Source organism: Ursus maritimus, unplaced genomic scaffold (assembly GCF_017311325.1).
Source record: "Ursus maritimus isolate PB19 unplaced genomic scaffold, ASM1731132v1 scaffold_27, whole genome shotgun sequence".
NCBI lineage: Eukaryota > Metazoa > Chordata > Mammalia > Carnivora > Ursidae > Ursus > Ursus maritimus.
The window spans coordinates 38450067-38468923 of record NW_024425230.1 but is presented as its reverse complement, the minus strand read 5'-3'; the positions used below and the strand labels follow the sequence as shown (position 1 = coordinate 38468923).

General features: G+C 39.3%; 1 protein-coding gene across 5 annotated transcripts in view; it reads left to right on the top strand.

Annotated features, from left to right (window-relative positions):
* Positions 1-18857, top strand: part of TRIP4 (thyroid hormone receptor interactor 4) — a 55275-nt gene that overhangs the window by 19715 nt on the left and 16703 nt on the right. For 4 of the 5 annotated variants that reach the window (XM_008708603.2, XM_008708601.2, XM_008708604.2 and 1 more), the window contains exons 8-11: positions 329-455; positions 3863-4050; positions 9983-10107; positions 11406-11497. In XM_008708603.2, coding sequence (XP_008706825.2) covers positions 329-455; positions 3863-4050; positions 9983-10107; positions 11406-11497 — 532 coding nt within the window. The remainder of the gene's footprint in view (positions 1-328; positions 456-3862; positions 4051-9982; positions 10108-11405; positions 11498-18857) is intronic. The other variant, XM_008708606.2, reaches the window with a different exon arrangement.

Here is an 18857-nt window from a genome sequence, read left to right as displayed (position 1 = left end):
GTAAATAGGCTGCTATCGAATACTCTTCTGTGGGTCAGACTATTTCTAGGCAAGTTTTCTAATCTTGGCATTTGTAGAGATCTTGTTAAACAGACGAATGATTGTAGTATGCCCTACCTATTTTCTGGAACTTTTACTATAACTCATATTCCTTAGGGTTCTTGGAGTGAAGAGAAGGAAGTTGTTGGTGGGTAGTAGGGAAGATCAGCCATGGACCCCTCTGAATTTCACATTTTATCGTTGTTGAAGGATTTTATGTTGTGGTAAGTAAGGATATTCTGAGCATAGAACATTACCAATTATTACGTCCTTTGGTTTGTTATCACAGACTAGATGAGACAATACAGGCAATTGCCAGTGGAACCTTGAACCAACCACTGACCAAATTGGATAGATCTTCTGACGAGCCTTTGGGAGTTCTGGTGAATCCCAACCTGTACCAGTCCCCTCCCCAGGTTAGTGGACCTTTGTTCTAACTGGTAATGAGAAGAGTTTGGGCCCAGATATTTCTCCTTTCAAGTGTGCCTATTTCATAGGCTTTAGATAACAATCAGCTCTTTCAACACACCCACCAACCATATTTTCTGGCCCCAGTTTTTTTCAATTTTTTGCAGCACTTCTAACAAGTTAACCTGTATTATCTTCCGAGTATTTCCCAAGAGACAGTTTTTTAAAGTAACATATTTAGACAGTAGTCCCATGGTCCTTTTGTTAATGTTCTTTCTCTACCTTTTATAGAATATGGATAGTCCCATGGAATGGTGTTTTACGTTCATTGTTGTCATTCATTTTTCCATCGCACGTTGAGCGTCTACTATGTGCAAGCATAGTAGTAAGTGATAAACTATATACTGCTTCTATCCTCAAAAAACTCATAGGCTAGTAGGGGAAAAGATTACATAAGCAGCTCTAATACTAATAGAGGTAGAAATAAAGTATGGTGGAAACCCAGAGGAGGGAAACAGTACTTCCAGTCGAGGAGAATTAAAAGAGGCTTTTGTAGGGAAGCTCTATTCGTTAAAAGTAAATATCCAAGAAAATGGATGTTTGGGGATGGTAGGGAAAAAACATTCCAAGCAGAATGAACTCTAGGAATAAAACATGGGTAAATGAAAGTATGGCCAGTATATTTATGGAAAAATGAATTTAGCTGCTTAGATAGTACTTATCAAAGGGATTATCCTGAGAAATGGAGTAAGTTTAGTTAAGTAGAAACAAATCACTAAAGAGTTTAAATATTTAAGAAGTTTTAGCATTTTTGTTTTCTAAGTAAATGTGAGCCATAGAATGTTCTTATGCAAAGAGATGCAATCAGAGCAGTGCTTTAGGCACCCTAACTGGAGATACTCATTGAGCTCTGTATACATGCCAGGTTCCTTGTCAGGTGCTAGGAAATTAAAAGGTACAAAGGCCCAGCTCCTATCTTCAGGAATTCAGATTTCCTGGGAAGATGTGTTTGGATACAAATAATTTCAATTCCTTAAGATAGATGCAAATACACTGTATGTTAATTATACTTCAATTTAAAAAAAAGATAATTGTAATGATAGACACATGTTGTGCATAGAGTAGGACTTCAGGAAAGAGTTCATAAATGCACTAGAGGAGTCACCAAAGAAATAGTGTTTGAGAGAAGACTTAAAGGATGAATAACAATTTCCGATGAGACAAATCTAGGGAGGGAATTCCAGGTAGAAGGTACAACATATACAAAGGCTCGGCAGCTTAGGAGCATTGTAGATTTGGTAGAACCAGAAGTAACTAAGTATTGTTAAAAGTTAAGATGAAAAAAAAAAAGATGGACTAGTAGGTGTATTAGTTTCCTAGGGCAACCATAACGAAGTATCACAATTAGTTGGCTTAAAACAACAGAAATTTATTCTCTCACGGTTCCATAATGCCAAAATCAAAGTGTTGGCGGGGCCACGCACTCCGTCCTAAGGTTCTACAGGAGAATGCGTTCTTGCCTCTTCGAGCTCTTGGTGGCCCCAGGCATCCCTTGGTTTGTAGCTGCATCATTCTGATGTCTGCCTCTGTCTTCACATGGCCTTCTTCCCTGTATGTTTTTGTCTCTATGTGTTCTTCCCTTTATAAAGGCACCAGTCATTGGATTTGGGGTCCATCCTAGCCTAGCATGACCTCCTCTTAATTTGATTACATCTGCAAAGACTATTTCCAAATAAGGTCACTTTCATAGGTTCTGGGTAGACATAAATTTTAGGGGGGGGATACTACTCAACCCATATAGTAGGCAGCATCTTACCATGAAAGCCTTTATGTCTCCTGCTAAGGAGTCTGGTTTTATTTCAAAGTAGGCAAAGAGAAGTCATTAAAGAATTTTAGCAGAAGATTGGCATGACTTCCATGTATAGAGAACAGACTGGAGAGAGGAGTAAGACTAGAAGCAAGGAAATTCCTAAGAAGGTTATTGTAGTAGTACAGTGGGGAGATAATAAGGGCCCAGGTTAGTGTTGTAACACTAGCAGGGCAGCAGAGAGTTATGTAAAGGCTAAAAATGTAGATGAAGAGACCAGTTAGTAGGGTCTATAATAATATTATTGAAAGATAAGAGATTAATTTAGGAAAGTGGCTGTGGGAATAGAGAAAAAGGTAATGTAAACTAGAGCTGTAGTAGAGATAAAACAGAGTTTGTGAGCCTCAGAATTGTTCAGACACCAACATGGTTATGAAATCACTTATTTCCCCTGTTAAGGACGAGTCTTTTTCTGGGTACTTGCGGTTAAGGACTTCTATCCCTATGTAGTATTTATTCTGCTTTAGGTTTTGGATAGCTATTTATGTGTTTGTCTTCCACTAGGGTTATAAGTTCCTTGAAAGAAGGAACTGTGTCTTTTCTATACTTTATGTGCTTTTCACATAGTCAAGTATTCAATAAATGTTCATTTTTTAAAGATATGATGCAGTTGGTTAAAATCATAAAACTTTATTACAGAAAGATTATTAGAGATTAATTTAGTCCAACCCCCTCATTTTATAGTTGAGAAAACTGAAACTGTTAGATGTTAAATGATTGTTTAGAGTCTCTGAACTACCACTCTAGTTTTTTCCCCTATAAATCACCAAATAAAAAGTTAAGAAAACTAACCCCAAACTTTATCACCTTAATAAAGGCTTTATATATATGTATATATATACGTGTATATATATACATATATATATATTTTGGAGCCTTCAGTCTTCTTGTTCTGGAAGAAACATTAACCTTTGTCATTCTGTGACAGAACTACTGCCAGGATGAATCAATTTGCTCTATTACCTCTATCCTCTAATTTTCTCTTCTCTTTGTGTGATGGGAGCCTTGTTTCAGTAGTTCTCCGTCCTGTCTTTTAAGGGACAAGTTCATTTCGGGATAAGAAAATATGTCATGCCTCCAATAGAACAGCTGCCCTTGATGGTATCTGTGTGGCTCTATCATGATGCCAGCATGTGACACTGCCCCTAAGCACTTGAAAAGTATGTGGACCAGAATGTTGAAGATGAAATGATGTTGGGAAATTGTCCGGAATCCAGTATGGATCATTAATAAGCATAAAGTGGGAATAATTACAGACCTCGTACTTGGTCTACTAGTTGTATTATTGCTGGAATTAGGAAGCTATGTATGAAGATTTCAACATTCTACTTATCTTTTAAAATGGGACTTTGTTATCATACGTGCAACTCCTACTGAATTTATACCTACTACTTTTTTGGCCATGTTTCAGACAAAGATGGGATAAACTTTAAGAAAACTGTGCCCAGTGTGATTTCTTCATTATAAGCATTCATCTCATTTTGTATATCTACCCCAGGTTCTTTCCTTGTCAGACAGAACTGTATATTTGGTTTCTTTTTTGTGTAGTGGATAGACCAGACAGGTGCAGCCTCACAGAAGAAGGCTTTCCATTCAGCAGGATCAGAAGTAGAATTCAACTCCTATCGGCACCAGCTGCGAATCCAGGACCAAGAATTTCAGGAAGGCTTTGATGGTGGCTGGTGCCTCTCTATGCATCAGCCCTGGGCTTCTCTGCTTGTCAGAGGGATCAAAAGGTAAGGATGGAAATGAGTCTTGGCAGTGGAAGATTTTACAGTGACATAAACTTGATTTAGAACTATGAATTGGGGAGGTGCCTGGGTGGCTCAGTCGCTTAAGCATCCAACTCTTGATTTTGGCTTAGGTCATGATCTCAGGGTTATGAGATCGAGCCCTGAGTTGGGCTCTGTGCTGGGCATGGAGCCTGCTTAAGATTCTCTACCCCCCCCCAACCTCTCTGTTTCTCTCTCTCAAAAAAAAAAAGAAAAAAACTTATGGATTAGAATTCATTTTCCCCAATCTAGTGATGATTTATAATACTCTTCACATAGAACTTTCAGCAATCTATTCATGTTATTGATTTGGTAGTAGTGCTTTTATTGAGTAGTTTAAAAGAAAAACCGAGGTTAGAAAAATAGAGGCTCCTACTCATAACAAAGAATAGAATACCAGTTTTTCATCTTTGAAGAAAGTCTTTTTTTTTTTTTTTTTTTAAAGATTTTATTTATTTATTCGACAGAGACAGCCAGCGAGAGAGGGAACACAAGCAGGGGGAGTGGGAGAGGAAGAAGCAGGCTCATAGCAGAGGAGCCTGATGTGGGGCTCGATCCCATAACGCTGGGATCACGCCCTGAGCTGAAGGCAGACACTTAACCACTGTGCCACCCAGGCGCCCCAGAAGAAAGGCTTTTTTTTTTTTCAAGATTTTATTTATTTGTCGAAGATAGCACAATCAGCGGGAGTGGCAGGCAGAGGGAGAAGCAGGCTCCCTGCTGAGCAAGGAGCCAGATGCGGACCGTGACCCAAGTGGAAGGCTGATACTTAACCGACTGAGCCACCCAGGCATCCCTGGAAGAAAGTCTCTTGACAAGACTTGGCTTTGCCTTTGTATTATAGCACTCAGCAGCATTAATGATTTGATCCTATTTGAAATTCAAAGTTTTTATACCTATTTATTAATTTCTTAATACATCAGCCCAACTCTGGTTTTGTTTTTCTATCATATATCTATCTACTAATCTGAGGAACCATATCAAGAAACTATTTTACCACAAATTCCTTTTCTACAAAAAAGTGCAGGATTTAGTAAAAGTTAAATAGAAGTATTACGAAGTTGAGTCATTGTACCTATTAATGATGGTCAGAACTTACTGTTGTATGGTTTCATGTTTCTTCTCAATTCAATTTTAAAAAGTTTTTTTGGAGTGCGTGGCTGGCTCAGTTGGTAGAGCATGTGACTCTTGGTCCTGGGATTGTAAGTTTGAGCCCACATTAGGTATAGAGATTACTTAAAAATAAATTCTTTAAGGGGCGTCTGGGTGGCTCAATTGTTAAGCGTCTGCCTTCGGCTCAGGGCGTGATCCCAGCGTTCTGGGATCGAGCCCCACATCAGGCTCCACCGCTGGAAGCCTGCTTCTTCCTCTCCCACTCCCCCTGCTTGTGTTCTCTCTCTTGCTGGCTGTCTCTCTCTCTCTCTAAGTAAATAAATAAATAAAATCGTTAAAAATAATAATAATAAAATATTTTAAAAAATTAAAAAATAGTTTTTTCTCTGCTTTTGTAAATATAAATAGAAAATTGGAAAATACAGTAAAACAGCCAGAAAAAGATCACGTATAATCCCACCACTTAGAAACAGCTACTGTTAGGGGCGCCTGGGTGGCTCAGTCAGTTGCGCATCTGCCTTTGGTTCGGGTTGTGATCCCGGGGTCCTGGGATTGAGCCCCATGCCCCCGTGTCGGGCTCTCTGCTCAGCGGGAAGCCTGCTTTTCCATCTCCCTCTGCCTGCTACTTCCCCTGCTTGTGCTCTCTCTCTCTGTCAAATAAATAAATAAAATCTTTAAAAAAAGAAAGAAAGAAAGAAAAAGAAACAGCTACTGTTAGCATTTTAGAGGGTTCACTTATATTTTTTTTCCTGGGCAAATTGTTCTATAGTGAGATAGTAATATATATTGTTTTACTTCTTTCACTTTATCATTTCAACATATTCATTTTTCCAGTTTTATTGAAATGGAATTAGCATATAACATATTAGTTAAAGGTATGCAGTATAATGATTTGATATATAAGTATGTATTTTTAGGGGCACCTGGGTGGCTCAGCCATCAAGTGTCTCCCTTCGGCTCAGGTCATGATCCCAGGGTCCTGCTCCCTGCTCAGTGGGAAGCCTGCTTCTCTCACACTCCCCCTGCTCACGTTCCCTCTTTTGCTATCTTTCTCTCTGTCAAAGAAATAAAATCGTAAAAAAAAAAAGTATATGTTTTTAAATGATCGCCTCAGTAACGTTAGTTAACATCCATTACCTCACATAGTTACAAATTTTTTGTTTGTCATGATAACTTTTTTAAAAAAAGATTTTATTTATTCAAGGGGATGGGGAGAGGGAGAAGCAGGATCCTTACTGAGCAGGGAGCCTAATAGCTGCCTGGGATCATGACCTGAGCCCAAGGCAGATACGAAACCAACTGAGTCACTCAGGTACTCCTGTCATGAGAACTTTTAAGATCTACTTTCTTAGCAGCTTTTAAATATACAATACAGTATTTTTAAAAATTTAATTAGTTGATTTTATTTATTTGAGAGAGAGAGCATAAGCAGGGGGGAGTGGCGGAGGGAGGGGGAGAAGCAGGCTCCCGCTGAGCAGAGAGCTCCATGTGGGGCTCTATCCCAGGACCTCTGGATCATGACCTAAACCAAAGGCAGATGCTTAACCAACTGAGCCACCCAGTCACCCCTATACAATACATATTGTTAACTGTAGTCACCAGCTGTACATTACTTCCCCAGGACTTACTTATCTTATAACTGAAAGTTTTGACTATCTTCACCCATTTACCTCTGGCAACCACCAGTTTATTCTCTGTATCTATGAGTTTGTTTTTTTTCAGATTCTATATATAAGTGAGATCATACAGTATTTATCTTTTTCTGTCTGATTTAGCACAATGCCCTCAAGGTCTATCCATGTTTTAAATTAAATGGCTGAATTTCCTTTATTTTTATGGCTGAATAATGTTCCACTGCGCATATATACCACATTTTCTTTTTTCTTTCTTTTTTCTTTTTTAAAGATTTTACTTATTTATTTGACAGAGAGAGAGACAGCCAGCGAGAGAGGGAACACAAGCTGGGGGAGTGGGAGAGGAAGAAGCAGTCTCCCAGTGGAGCAGAGAGCCCGATGTGGGGCTCGATCCCAGGACCCTGGGATCATGACCTGAGCCGAAGGCAGACGCTTAACAACTGAGCCACCCAGGCGCCCCTACGTTTTCTTTATCCATTCATCCATCAGTGGACATTTGGTTGTTTCCATGTCTTGGCTGTTGTAAATAAGGCTACAGCAAATGTGGGGGTGCAGTTATCTTTTTTTCCCCTTTCTGTTTTGTCTGTTAGAATTTACTATGCCTAGGCAGTGTCCTAACTCATAACAGTAATAATACATTATATTTAAATAGATTTTTACTGTTTTAAAAGTAGTAGCTCTATGAAATAGATTAGGCCAGTATTATTACAGTCTTGCACAAATGAAGACACTTAGGTAAGCAAAGGTAAAGTAGCTTTCTCTGAATTACAAAGCTAATTTGTAGTGGAGATGGAACTAGAGTTCAAGTTTTTTAAGTGTTATTTCCATTCTTACTATGTAAGCTTCAATCACTTTTCTTCTGACAGAAATTTTTTATTGGCACTTAGGATCAGTCATTTCTACTGTGGTGTTTTCATTATTAGCTATGATTTCCCTGCTTCATCAAGGTGCATTACCATTTTTCTCCCCTCTTGAAGGTCAGGCCTTCTCGCTTTGGCTTGTAATTGTTTTATAGTTCGTATGTGTAGTGCCATTAGAACAAATGCACGTGAATCTGCTTCTGCTTCAGGGCAGCTGGGCCCTCAGATACCTGTTTTTCTCATTCAGTTGTCTACAATTTGGTTATCTTCTCCATCTTCCAAAGTAGAAAACTAAACAGCTTGCCTTCTGCTGAGAGAATCAGAATGTTTACATTTCTCTCATCCTATTTTGGATCTGTGTTATTCAGATTTTGTTACTGAAAAGAACAGATGAGACCACAATAACTAATCCCACAGAAATAAAATGGGTGGTTCTGCCATATTTGTGAGACCATTTTCTCAGTAACCCTTCAGGTTATTTAGTGTGGAAAGAGGAAAGCTAATGATTCATTCTTCATTTATTGATCATCTGCTATGTGCCTGGCACTCTTTCAATTCATCTATCTTGGAAAATGAAGAATATGAGAAATTCCCTATTTTCCATTATAAGAATAATGTAATAGGGGTATGTTACCAACGTACTTATTTCATTTGTTTGGAACTAAAAGAGGAACATCCTTTTTTTCTTTTTTATTTTTTGTTTGAGTACAGTTGACACACAGTGTTACATTAGTTTCAAATGTACAGCTTAGTGATTGACAAGTTTATACATTACGTTTCGTTCACCACAAGTGTAACTACCACGTGTCCCATTACATTGCTACTACAGTATCATTGTATTCCTTATGCTCTGCTTTTTATTCCTGTGATTTATTCATTCCATAACTGGAATCTCGTACCTCCCTCTCTCCTTCACTCATATTGCCCATTTCCCCCTCCCCTAGGAACATCCTTTGGTAATCCTTGGAGAGTAATTAAATTCTCTTGAATGCATTGTTATTCCACTTAAAGATTCTTTCAAACTAGTCAAGTTGTTTAATTATCTACAAAGAACATAATCCTTTATAGAATACTTAGAAAATATAAATGAATGTGGTTACAATTTAAAGAGTGAAGAAGATAAGTATTTTCATTTACTTAAATTCTATTAAGTAATAATTATAAAAGTACTAGTCTTAGAGATTTGTGTGTTAGTGAGGATTTTTCTGTTAGGTTAGAGACAATTAACAAAGCTTCCAAGAAAAGGTTAGCCTTTGACTCAAAGAAGAGCAAGGATTTCCTTTTTTGTGGAACAACTTACATGCCTTGCAAATGTAAGATTTGGGGGCATTGGGTGGCTCAGTTGGTTAAGCGTCTGCTTTCGGCTCGGGTCATGATCCTAGAGTCCCAGGGTTGAGCACCACCACCCCCCATGTGTCATATGGCTCTCCTTGCTCAGCGGGGAGTCTGCTTCTTCCTCTCCCTCTGCCCCTCCCCCCCTCTTGCTCATGTTTTCTCTCTCTCTCTTGCTCACTCTCAAATAAATAAATAAAATCTTTAAAAAAAAAAATGTAGGATTTGGGTGGTAGAAGTCCCAGGGCTAGTGAAAGAGCTACTGAGAGCTACTCTGAGTTACAGAGATCAGGTAAAAAGTAGGACCTGAAAGACTTGAATTGTCTGTGTGTTTTTTTTGTTTAAGATTTTATTAATTCATTTGTCAGAGAGAGAGAGCACGTGCACACAAGCAGGGAGAGTGGCAGGCAGGGGGAGAAGCAGATTCCCCACTGAGCAGGGAGCCCGATGCAGAAATCAATCCCAGGACTCTGGGATTGTGACCTGGGCAGAAGGCAGATGCTTAACCGTCTGAGCCACCCAGGCACCCAAATTGTATTGTTCTGATAATAGGAAAAGCTAGAAAACTCGGTTCCATCACTCCAGTGAAGGGTATTGTATGTTTTTCACACAAATACCCCTCTTTGTGAGATATATTCTATAGGTCTCTTGGTTCAACTGGATGATTTGCTGTATTAAATGAGATCCTCTGGGGGCGCCTGGGTGGCGCAGTCCTTGAGCGTCTGCCTTCGGCTCAGGGCGTGATCCCGGCGTTATGGGATTGAGCCCCACATCAGGCTCCTCCGCTATGAGCCTGCTTCTTCCTCTCCCACTCCCCCTGCTTGTGTTCCCTCTCTCGCTTGCTGTCTCTCTCTGTCACTTAAATAAATAAATAAATCTTAAAAAAAAATAAATAAATGAGATCCTCTGGCATACTACAGTTTATATCCTTCCCACTAAATTTGTAACTGTTTTAAGGGTGGAGGGCAGAAGCTGGTACACTCCTCACAGAGGACGACTTTGGATAGCAGCCACAGCCAAAAGACCCTCCCCTCAAGAAGTCTCAGAACTCCAGACTACATATCGTGTTCTTCGTGGGAAAGGTAACAGCCATATACTCTCCTTTCAGTATTACTTGATGGAGAGAAGTCATTGTTGACATTCCTCTTCTTTCATTTCCTTCTTCCTACGACTTTCTTTTTTCTGGGGGTGGGGTGTGAGAGCACTTTCATCTTTGTGTATGTTTGTTTAGTGGCAGATTATAGACGCTGTTCAAAGCATTAATTCACCAAACAATAAAAATAAAAATAACAGTTCCTAACACCAGAAATCGACCAACTAGTTTTAATTTATTTATTTTTTTTAAGTAGGCTCCACACCAAGCATGGAGCCCAACGTGGGGCTTGAAATGACAACCCTGAGATAAGACCTGAGCTGAGATCAAGAGTCGGGACGCTTAACTGACTTGAGCCAGTTTTAATTGCATCCGAGGAAATTTTTCCTTCCCTTCTTGTCTTTTCTTTCTTTTCTTTCTTTCTTTTCTTTCTTTCTTTCTTTCTTTCTTTCTTTCTTTCTTTCTTTCTTAAATTGTGAGAGCAAAATAACTACTATAGACTCTGGGATTTTTAGATTGGGAAGAACAATCACAGTAAGAATTTTTTTGGGGGAGTGACCTAAATAGACATCTGCTGTGGAATTTGGACAGGTCAGAGTTGGTTGACTTAAGCAGTGTATTTTGGGAATCATCCCAAGCACATCAAGTTTGGATCCAAAAAACCACTTCTGACCCTTAGGTGTCTTGTTTTTCTTCCTCTTAATCTAACTCATACAGTTGTTTTGAAGGTAGAATGAGAGGATAATTACAGAATTACCTTTAAAAGTTTTTAGGACACCAAAGTTTTGGGAATCAAAAGTGCATGTTTCCTTAAAAGCTCATTTTTGTTTTGACTGATATGACTGGCTTGTTTTGAAATTGTCTTGTCTTTTTTTTTTTTTCCTAACTCCTTATGTTCTGTCATTCTTATATTTTTTTACTACATTTTTTTGTTTTTTCTCTTCACACCTATAGCTTGTTTCCAAAACCCATCACCACCAAATTCAAGGCTAATCCAGTTGAGTATAGGTGGAATTGATTTGTTTGAAGTTGTATCGACCTTGAACTTTGATGGTGTATGGGTAATTTTTTTTTTATAGCTTAGGATGTGGATAGTGGACTAAGCCAGCCACTCACTAAATTTTTTGCTAAAATACAAACATTTGTGCTAAATAAAAACATCATGTTTTTCTGTGTCTACAAATAGATAATAGAGAAAGCGATTTGTTCAGAATTGGAAACAGAGTCGTGAGTTTCAGGTTCACAAAAAAGGAAATTTATATGATCCTTCCGTTATTCTTGATTCAGATGTGGAATTTCCCAACGACTATCCATCAGGTTGTCTTCTGGGCTGTGTGGACCTCATTGACTGCTTGTCCCAGAAGGAGTTTAAGGATCAGGTGAGTAAAGAATAATTCTCTTGGACATGTGCCTGTTTTGCTACCATAGTTGACTTGTAGATCCTTCAACATAGAATGTCATGGAGATAGTAAGGTGTTAGCAACTGAATTTAGACATGCAAGGATAATCTTTTCATAGGGAAATACTGAAGAGAAAAAAGATCAGGGCTGAAGCAGAAAAACTAGTGATGTTTTGGTTTCTGACACATGTACATTTCTGCGTGACAAGCTGTTGCCCCCATCAGGCTAATGAGTACAGAGTCCTCATCCTTTCATAAAACCTTGCTGCTTTTTGTAAAGAAACAACTCCATTATCCCTTAAATTATTTCAGTTAGATGGTGGAAATGATAGGATTTATTATTTTGGAACATTTGGTCCAGGCCAGAGAATTCATGATAGGCAAGTATGTTTGAATTCTGATTGCCTGGACTGTGCAGTCAGGGTATGTGTGAGAGAGAGAGAGAGAGAGAGTGTGTGTGTGTGTGTGTGCGCGTGCGTGTGAGCGTGTGTGTGTGTGAGCGTGTGTGAGCATGCGTGTGAGCGTGCGTGTGTGTGAGCGTGCGTGTGAGCATGTGAGTGCACACGCACGTGCATGCACATATGTAGGTATGTATTTTGATTTATTTTGATCTCTGAAGATTGAACTGACGCAACTGGAGTTCATTTTTGAACAGCAGAGGGAGCTGAAGGACTTTAGCTTAATTGGAGAACTCCTGAAATTTAGAGCTTTATATATAACATTTATATATATTATATTTATTTATTATATTTAAGTTCAGACCAGCAGAAATCCAAAAGTTCTTCAACAGTTGCTTTAGGCAACTACTGTGCCTAGGAAAATGTTCTGCAGTTTCATTTTTCTCAGTAAATTGTTTTCCAAATTCATTTGCCTTTGAATAGTTATTACTGTTTATAAAAACTGTTCCTATCTATCTTACTCTCTCTACCTTTTCCTCATAGATTTTAACCAATCATTAGTATCCCTTTAGTTTTCTGTCTTTCATTTTCTTGTGGATCGCCTCCTCAGCCCTTCTCTGATTACTTTATATATATGAGGACATTGCATGCATTTTGGCATGAATTTGATCCCTAGCCTTTTGTTCTACCCTTATTACTTAATCCAAACCTAGGCAAAACCATAGACATATGGAGGCCCTTTGTTTTCCTCACTCTTGTGCCTGCGCGTCTGCGTCTTTCACCCATTTTTCCAGGATCTTCTTTGCTCTCTTCCTCTCCCTTTTTTTTTCAGTCTAGAAGTAAAAATTATAAAAATTCCATACATTGGTATTGGCTTTATTGTTTTTTTTAAAAAAGATTTTATTTATTTGAGAGGGAGAACGTGCATGTGCGTGCACGCAAGTGTGTGCGCAGGAGCCAGGGGAGGGGCGGGGGGAAAGGGAGAAGCAGGGAGCTGAGCAGGGAGCCCAATGCAGGGCTCAATTCCAAGACCCTGAGACGGTGACCTGAGCTGAAGGCAGACACTTAACCAACTGAACCACCCAGGCACCCCAGGCTTTATAGTTTTAAAGACTCTCACAGTCATTAATAGCTTAGTATAACTTAATATGTCATTAATATGTTTTCTTCGTAGGATATTTGCATTCTAAAAGGGAACTCAGGAGCATCTGGCAGTGTGGGTGGTGGGGTTTGGTGAAGGCCTTCCTTTATTTTCTTAAGTGTCGATCAAGCAAACCACCATCTGATACAGGGTCAATTGATTTCAATCACTAGACGGCCAATCTTTCTTTCTTTCTTTTTTTTTTTTTAAAGATTTTATTTATTTGACAGAGATAGAGACAGCCAGCGAGAGAGGGAACACAAGCAGGGGGAGTGGGAGAGGAAGAAGCAGGCTCTTAGCGGAGGAGCCTGATGTGGGGCTCGATCCCATAACGCCGGGATCACGCCCTGAGCCGAAGGCAGACGCTTAACCGCTGTGCCACCCAGGCGCCCCCTAGATGGCCAATCTTTCTGCCACAGGTTTGTGTAGAGAAGGGTAGGAAACTGTAATCCTAGTCTGTGGAGTATAGCAAAGTTTATGGGAATTAGAAATGTAATTAACAAAACAAATCTTTTTGGTTTCTCGCAGATACCTCTCTTTCAGGTCAGCATGATACTCCTCTTCAAGCTTAGATTCTTGTCCTTTATCCTGAGGATGCTGAGGGCAGCACATAGAAATGTTGGAATCCTCCCATATGTTCCCAGCTGGAGGTCCTGGCAACTCTCCCTCTGAATTTCCCTGATGTATGACATTAGAGTATCCCCAAACACTGGAAGCCAGTAGGCTTCATCATACAGGAATCCCTTACTCATTTTCCCTTTGGTCAGCTTTTCTAGGGCTTTCCTTCACTGTTTCTTTTCTTGTTTGGGGGTATCTCAGGAATGGATTCATAATTTATATTAGACCTATTTGGGGATTATTTATTGGGTAAGGATCTTTAAAAATTGTAGCTTTGATATTTGGCTGCCTTTTAGAAAATGTCTCAAGCATCCTTGGTAATCTGCCTGTCTCTGACCTATGGTTCTATGATGTAAGAAATGTGATTACCTAGCCTGTTTTACAAACCTTACTCTCATTTCTGTAAGAATGAGTTGAAAGTTTAGGAGTAATAGCCCTAGACTAGCATTTCCCAAACTATTCTATGCATAAGTGTTCTCTGGAGGCATAAAAACAGAGGAGGTCATTCTCTATGGACACATACATTTGGAAAATGTATTTGTATCAAATAAATGTATTTCTTTACTGCAGACCTTTTCAGAGCCCTTAATATGCTAGTGTGCATAATGACTCTGATACATCTAGTGGGTATAACATACAGTGTTCCAAAAACTTTTAGACCATAAAATCCCCTCTCCCCACCCCATGCACACTACCTAGTTACATACTGCAGAACTGGTATCTTGTGGTATATACAGCTTAGAAAGTGCTAGTCTACATATGTTTGGTTTTCTTTTATTCTCGTAGGTCATCTCACGAGGGAGAATCATCCAGGAATCGGTTTCTTGACCTATGTCTTCTTTCTGCATATTCACACTCAGTTCTCGTCACCCAGCTGAATTATATTTTCTGTGAAAACTGGTGTAGATCTAGGAATTTTTATTTCAACTGAAGCTAATCTCCTTAGATGACTTGGACCACATTTTACTTCTCCATCTTGTTCCTAACTTTTTCCTTCCGCAAAGAAACTCAGTAACTTACTTCCTGACCTCATATTCCTGGCCTTTCTTTGATAAGTTAAAATATACTAAGCCCTCACTATTTTGGGCATAGTGTGATCATTTAGCATCTTAAAAGAATAAAAAAAACAGAAAAGGTTTTATTAGTGGTTGTTTAAAATCAAGTACACTATACTCTAACTGATTTTTAAAAATATGTGCTAAAAATGCTTTGCCCTGAGCTAAGAAGTCCTCTTCCTTTTATCTTCTAAGAGTAGTATGGCTGGCATGGCTAATTTGTGCCAGAAAAAAATCCCGCTAGACCCTCAGCCCTCCTGAGTAATGGCAGGGAATCAACCTAGACAAGGTAGGAATGATACAGAAAAGGCTGTGGGCTCAACTCAAAAGAGAAAGGTAGATGAGAGCCATCTAGTTACAACTTCTCCTGTATTCCCCTGGAAGGAACCCATGCCGTTTGCCAGCATTTTATCTGCCAGCAGCAGATGTAAGCTCTCAAAAACAGCAGGGAGGATGTTGACTGCAACAATGCATCAAGGCTGTGGTTTGTAACCTCAATAGTAAGGCAGTTAAAACTTTTTTTTTTAACAAAGACATTTTGATTGCCAAATCCATAACCATTAGCAGCTGTGGTTTGAACAGTTCTCTAGACCTAACAAGTTTTCAAACAGAAAGTTGAGTTGGTGGCTTTTGTTTCTACTTGTCTGTGTTGTGTTTGTGCTATTTATATCTCTGCCTTCTATAGAGAATCTGATTTGTCTGAAATCTCCAAGGTCATTGATTGTTCTGTTTCTTCTGACTAAATCCATTCCTCTCCTGCCAGCTTACTGACCCTTCAGTCCATTTGATCTTATGGTTTTTATAATCGCCAAGACCCTATCTTTAAAGAACTATACTGAAGCAGTTCTGCTGGGTGTCTATGTAATTGACATCAGCAATAGAATTGAAGTCTTCAGTGGGGAAGAGAGTATTACTTGTTCTTTCTCCTATAAGGGTATCCAAGTGAAACAGATCTTCATGAAGATTTGTAAAAATCATGTGTGGATATCATCAATGTTTTGTCTGTAGGTCTGAGAGGTGAGAAATTAGAGGATGAAGGAATAATCAATATTCAAAACAGGCATTAGCTTTGAAAAATGCAGAGTCCCTAAATTCCCCAAATTTCTTCCTTCTTTGTTTTAAAGTAAGCTCTGTGCCCAACATGGGGCCTGAGCTCACGACTGTGAGATCAAGAGTCGTGTTCTCTACTAAGCCAGCCAGGCCCCTCTGCAAATTTTCTTTTAAAATATGTGAAAATGGGGACGCCTGGGTGGCTCAGTCGGTTAAGCATCTGCCTTTGGCTCAGGTTGTGATCCCAGGGTCCTAGATGGAGCCCCACACCGGACTCCCTGATTAGTGGGGAGCCTGCTCTCCCTCTGTCTGCCGCTCCCCGGGCTTGTGCTCTCATTCTCTCTCTCTCTGACAAATAAATAAATAAAACCTTAAAAAAATGTGAAAATGTCCTCTCTGTTGTACTGAGAAAACCTGCATATTTATAAACCTAAAAATGTGTATTCCTAAGGGATCATGAGGGTTGTGTCAGAGACCCAACAAAGAGGGGAACTGTCTGTCTGCCACAACTAGCCTAACCCTAGGCAGTTCTTTAAAATCACAGCTCACTTGAGTGAAACAGGGAATGTATTTTCAGAATTTTCATGAAGACTAGAATATTTACTAGAATTTCTAGGTCAGAACAGACTGTCTTTGCAGTTGTTTTATAACCTGAGTGTCAAGTGCCCACATGCTGAGTTGAGGACAACCATGTATATTTTTTAGTAATCTAGAAAGCATTATACTTTCTATTGTACTTATCCTGAACAGAGGAGGGAAATATTAGCACTTGTCTATGCATTTATGTAAGTTCTTTAATGTTTAGCTTTTCATCTGAAAATGAACATATAATTCTTTTTTTTTTTAAGATTTTATGTATTTGAGAGAGCAAGAGAGCACAAGTGGAGACAGAGAGAGAGAGAGCACAAGTGGAGGCAGAGAGAGAGAGGGAGAAGCAGACTCCCCACTGAGCAGGGAGCCTGACATGGAATCATCACCTGAGCTGAAGGCAGACACTTAGCTAACTGAGCCACCAAGGCACCCCTGAAAATGAACATAAAATTCTTAAGATTTTCTTAAGTATTATTATAAATACTTGAGTGCCTACCATAAATCAGATTGTTCTAGACACTAAAAGAAACAAAAAGGTGAATCAGCCATGGGTTCTTCCCTCAGAATGTTTGAAAGACTACCAAATAGATAAAATATGGATGTAAACAAACAAATACAAAATAAAAAGCAAGATAACTGTCTTGAAAAGTAGAGCGTCTCTGAGGAATTTAAAGGAGGGAAAGGTTGCTTCCAGTTAGGAGGGATCCCAAAAGCCTTTATGAAGAATATGGCTTTTGATTTAGCTTTGAAGGGTAGTAATAATAAAATCTATCACTTTTTGATCAGCTGTTATGTACCAGACCTATCATGTATGTTCTAATCCTCACAAAAGCCTTCAAGCAAGGTATCATTACCCCTCTTTTAGGGATGAGGGAATTCAAGACTCAGTTAAAGTAACTTGCGTACTGTTAGTCAGTAAATGGTTCAATTGGGATTGCTGTTCAAGTCTTCCTCCTTAGTTGATTGAGAAGCATATTCCAAGGAGAGGGACAAGTGTGAGGTGGGAAGTTATGGGCCTGTCCAGAGAATAATAGCAAACCAGTTTGTTGAGAGAGGAGTATGGGTGAAGAAGAGGAAGAAGCAGCAAACAACAGTGGAAAAGTATGTTGTGGTCCAATGGTAGATAGCTTTGAAAGATAGGCTTTAGAGGTAAGACTTTTTCTGTAGTCAGTTGTGGAATGGAGGAGGGGTGTTTGGAATGTGATCACGGCCTTGATTTTGGAAAATAGATCTGGCTGCAGTGTGGAAGATGGATTGCAGTGGAGAGCCTGAAGTTGGGAGACTAATGGGATGGCAGTTGTCATTCCAGGGTCAAGATATTTTTAAAAGTCTGTTCTAGGATAATGCCAGTGAAATTAGACAAGAGAGGGACAGATGTAAGAGGTGTTATGTAGGTAGAATCAATCACTTAATGTGACACCTTCATTTTACTTGTAAGTAAACTCAGGCTTAGAGAGAAAGTGGTCTGCTTGGTCTAGAAGGAATCTGCTATAGACTTGCTATCTTCTTGCAGTCTGTTCAAGGCTTCTCGATTTGTCATCTAGTATGCTGTATGAACCAGGTGGCAAATTACCTCTCTAATTTACGATTTAATTGTTTGGAATATTATATAACATACATTCAGCAAGTATTTATTGACTGTCTGTCATGTGCCACACACTGTGCTAAAGACTGAGGATCTAGAGTTTTAACGAGATACTCAGTCTCTCTGGAGTGAGGCAAGAAAACCCAACCATACTAATTACCATATGAAAAAGGAATGCACAAAAGAGAGGCCCTAACTCCTATCTCATCTTGGCTGGAGGCCAGGTGGGGAGGGTTCAGGAAGCTTCTACAAAAACGGTGCGTCCTGAAGAAAGAATTTCTGTCTTCCTCAACATATGGTATCATGTCTCCATACTTTTGTCCACCAGGATAGTTTCTGTTCATCCTTTAAAACAGCTCGGAAGTCACCCTCTCTGTAGGGTCTTCCTGGAGCTCAGTCCATTTCCTCCCTGACGGGACTAATCCGCTTCCTTCTCTGGTCTACTGTGTTCATATTCCTATTATTGCTCTGGCAGGTGAGTTGGACCGAAAAGAACAGATGATTGAAATGTTTAGGAGGTAAAGTCTATAGGACTTGGTGATTTGATTGGATATGTAAAATGGGAGAGAGAAGTCTAAGATAAACAGGTTTCTGGCTCTGGCAAGTGGGTGAATGGTAGTATCATTAGTCCAGATAGAGTATACAAAAGAAGAGAATTTTCTTTTAAGATAAATAATTTTAAATGACCTGTGGTAAAGAAAACCTATACTGTGGCAGTAAAAGAAAGATGTTCTGTAGTATGTAATCACCATACAAATTTTTTTTTTTATGATTAAAAAAACAAATTAATTCTAGGGGTGCCTGACTGGCTTAGTTGGTAGAGCATGCAACTCTTGATTTCAGGGTTGTGAGTTTGAGCCCCACGTTGGGTGTAGAGAGTACTTAAAATAAAATCTTAAGAA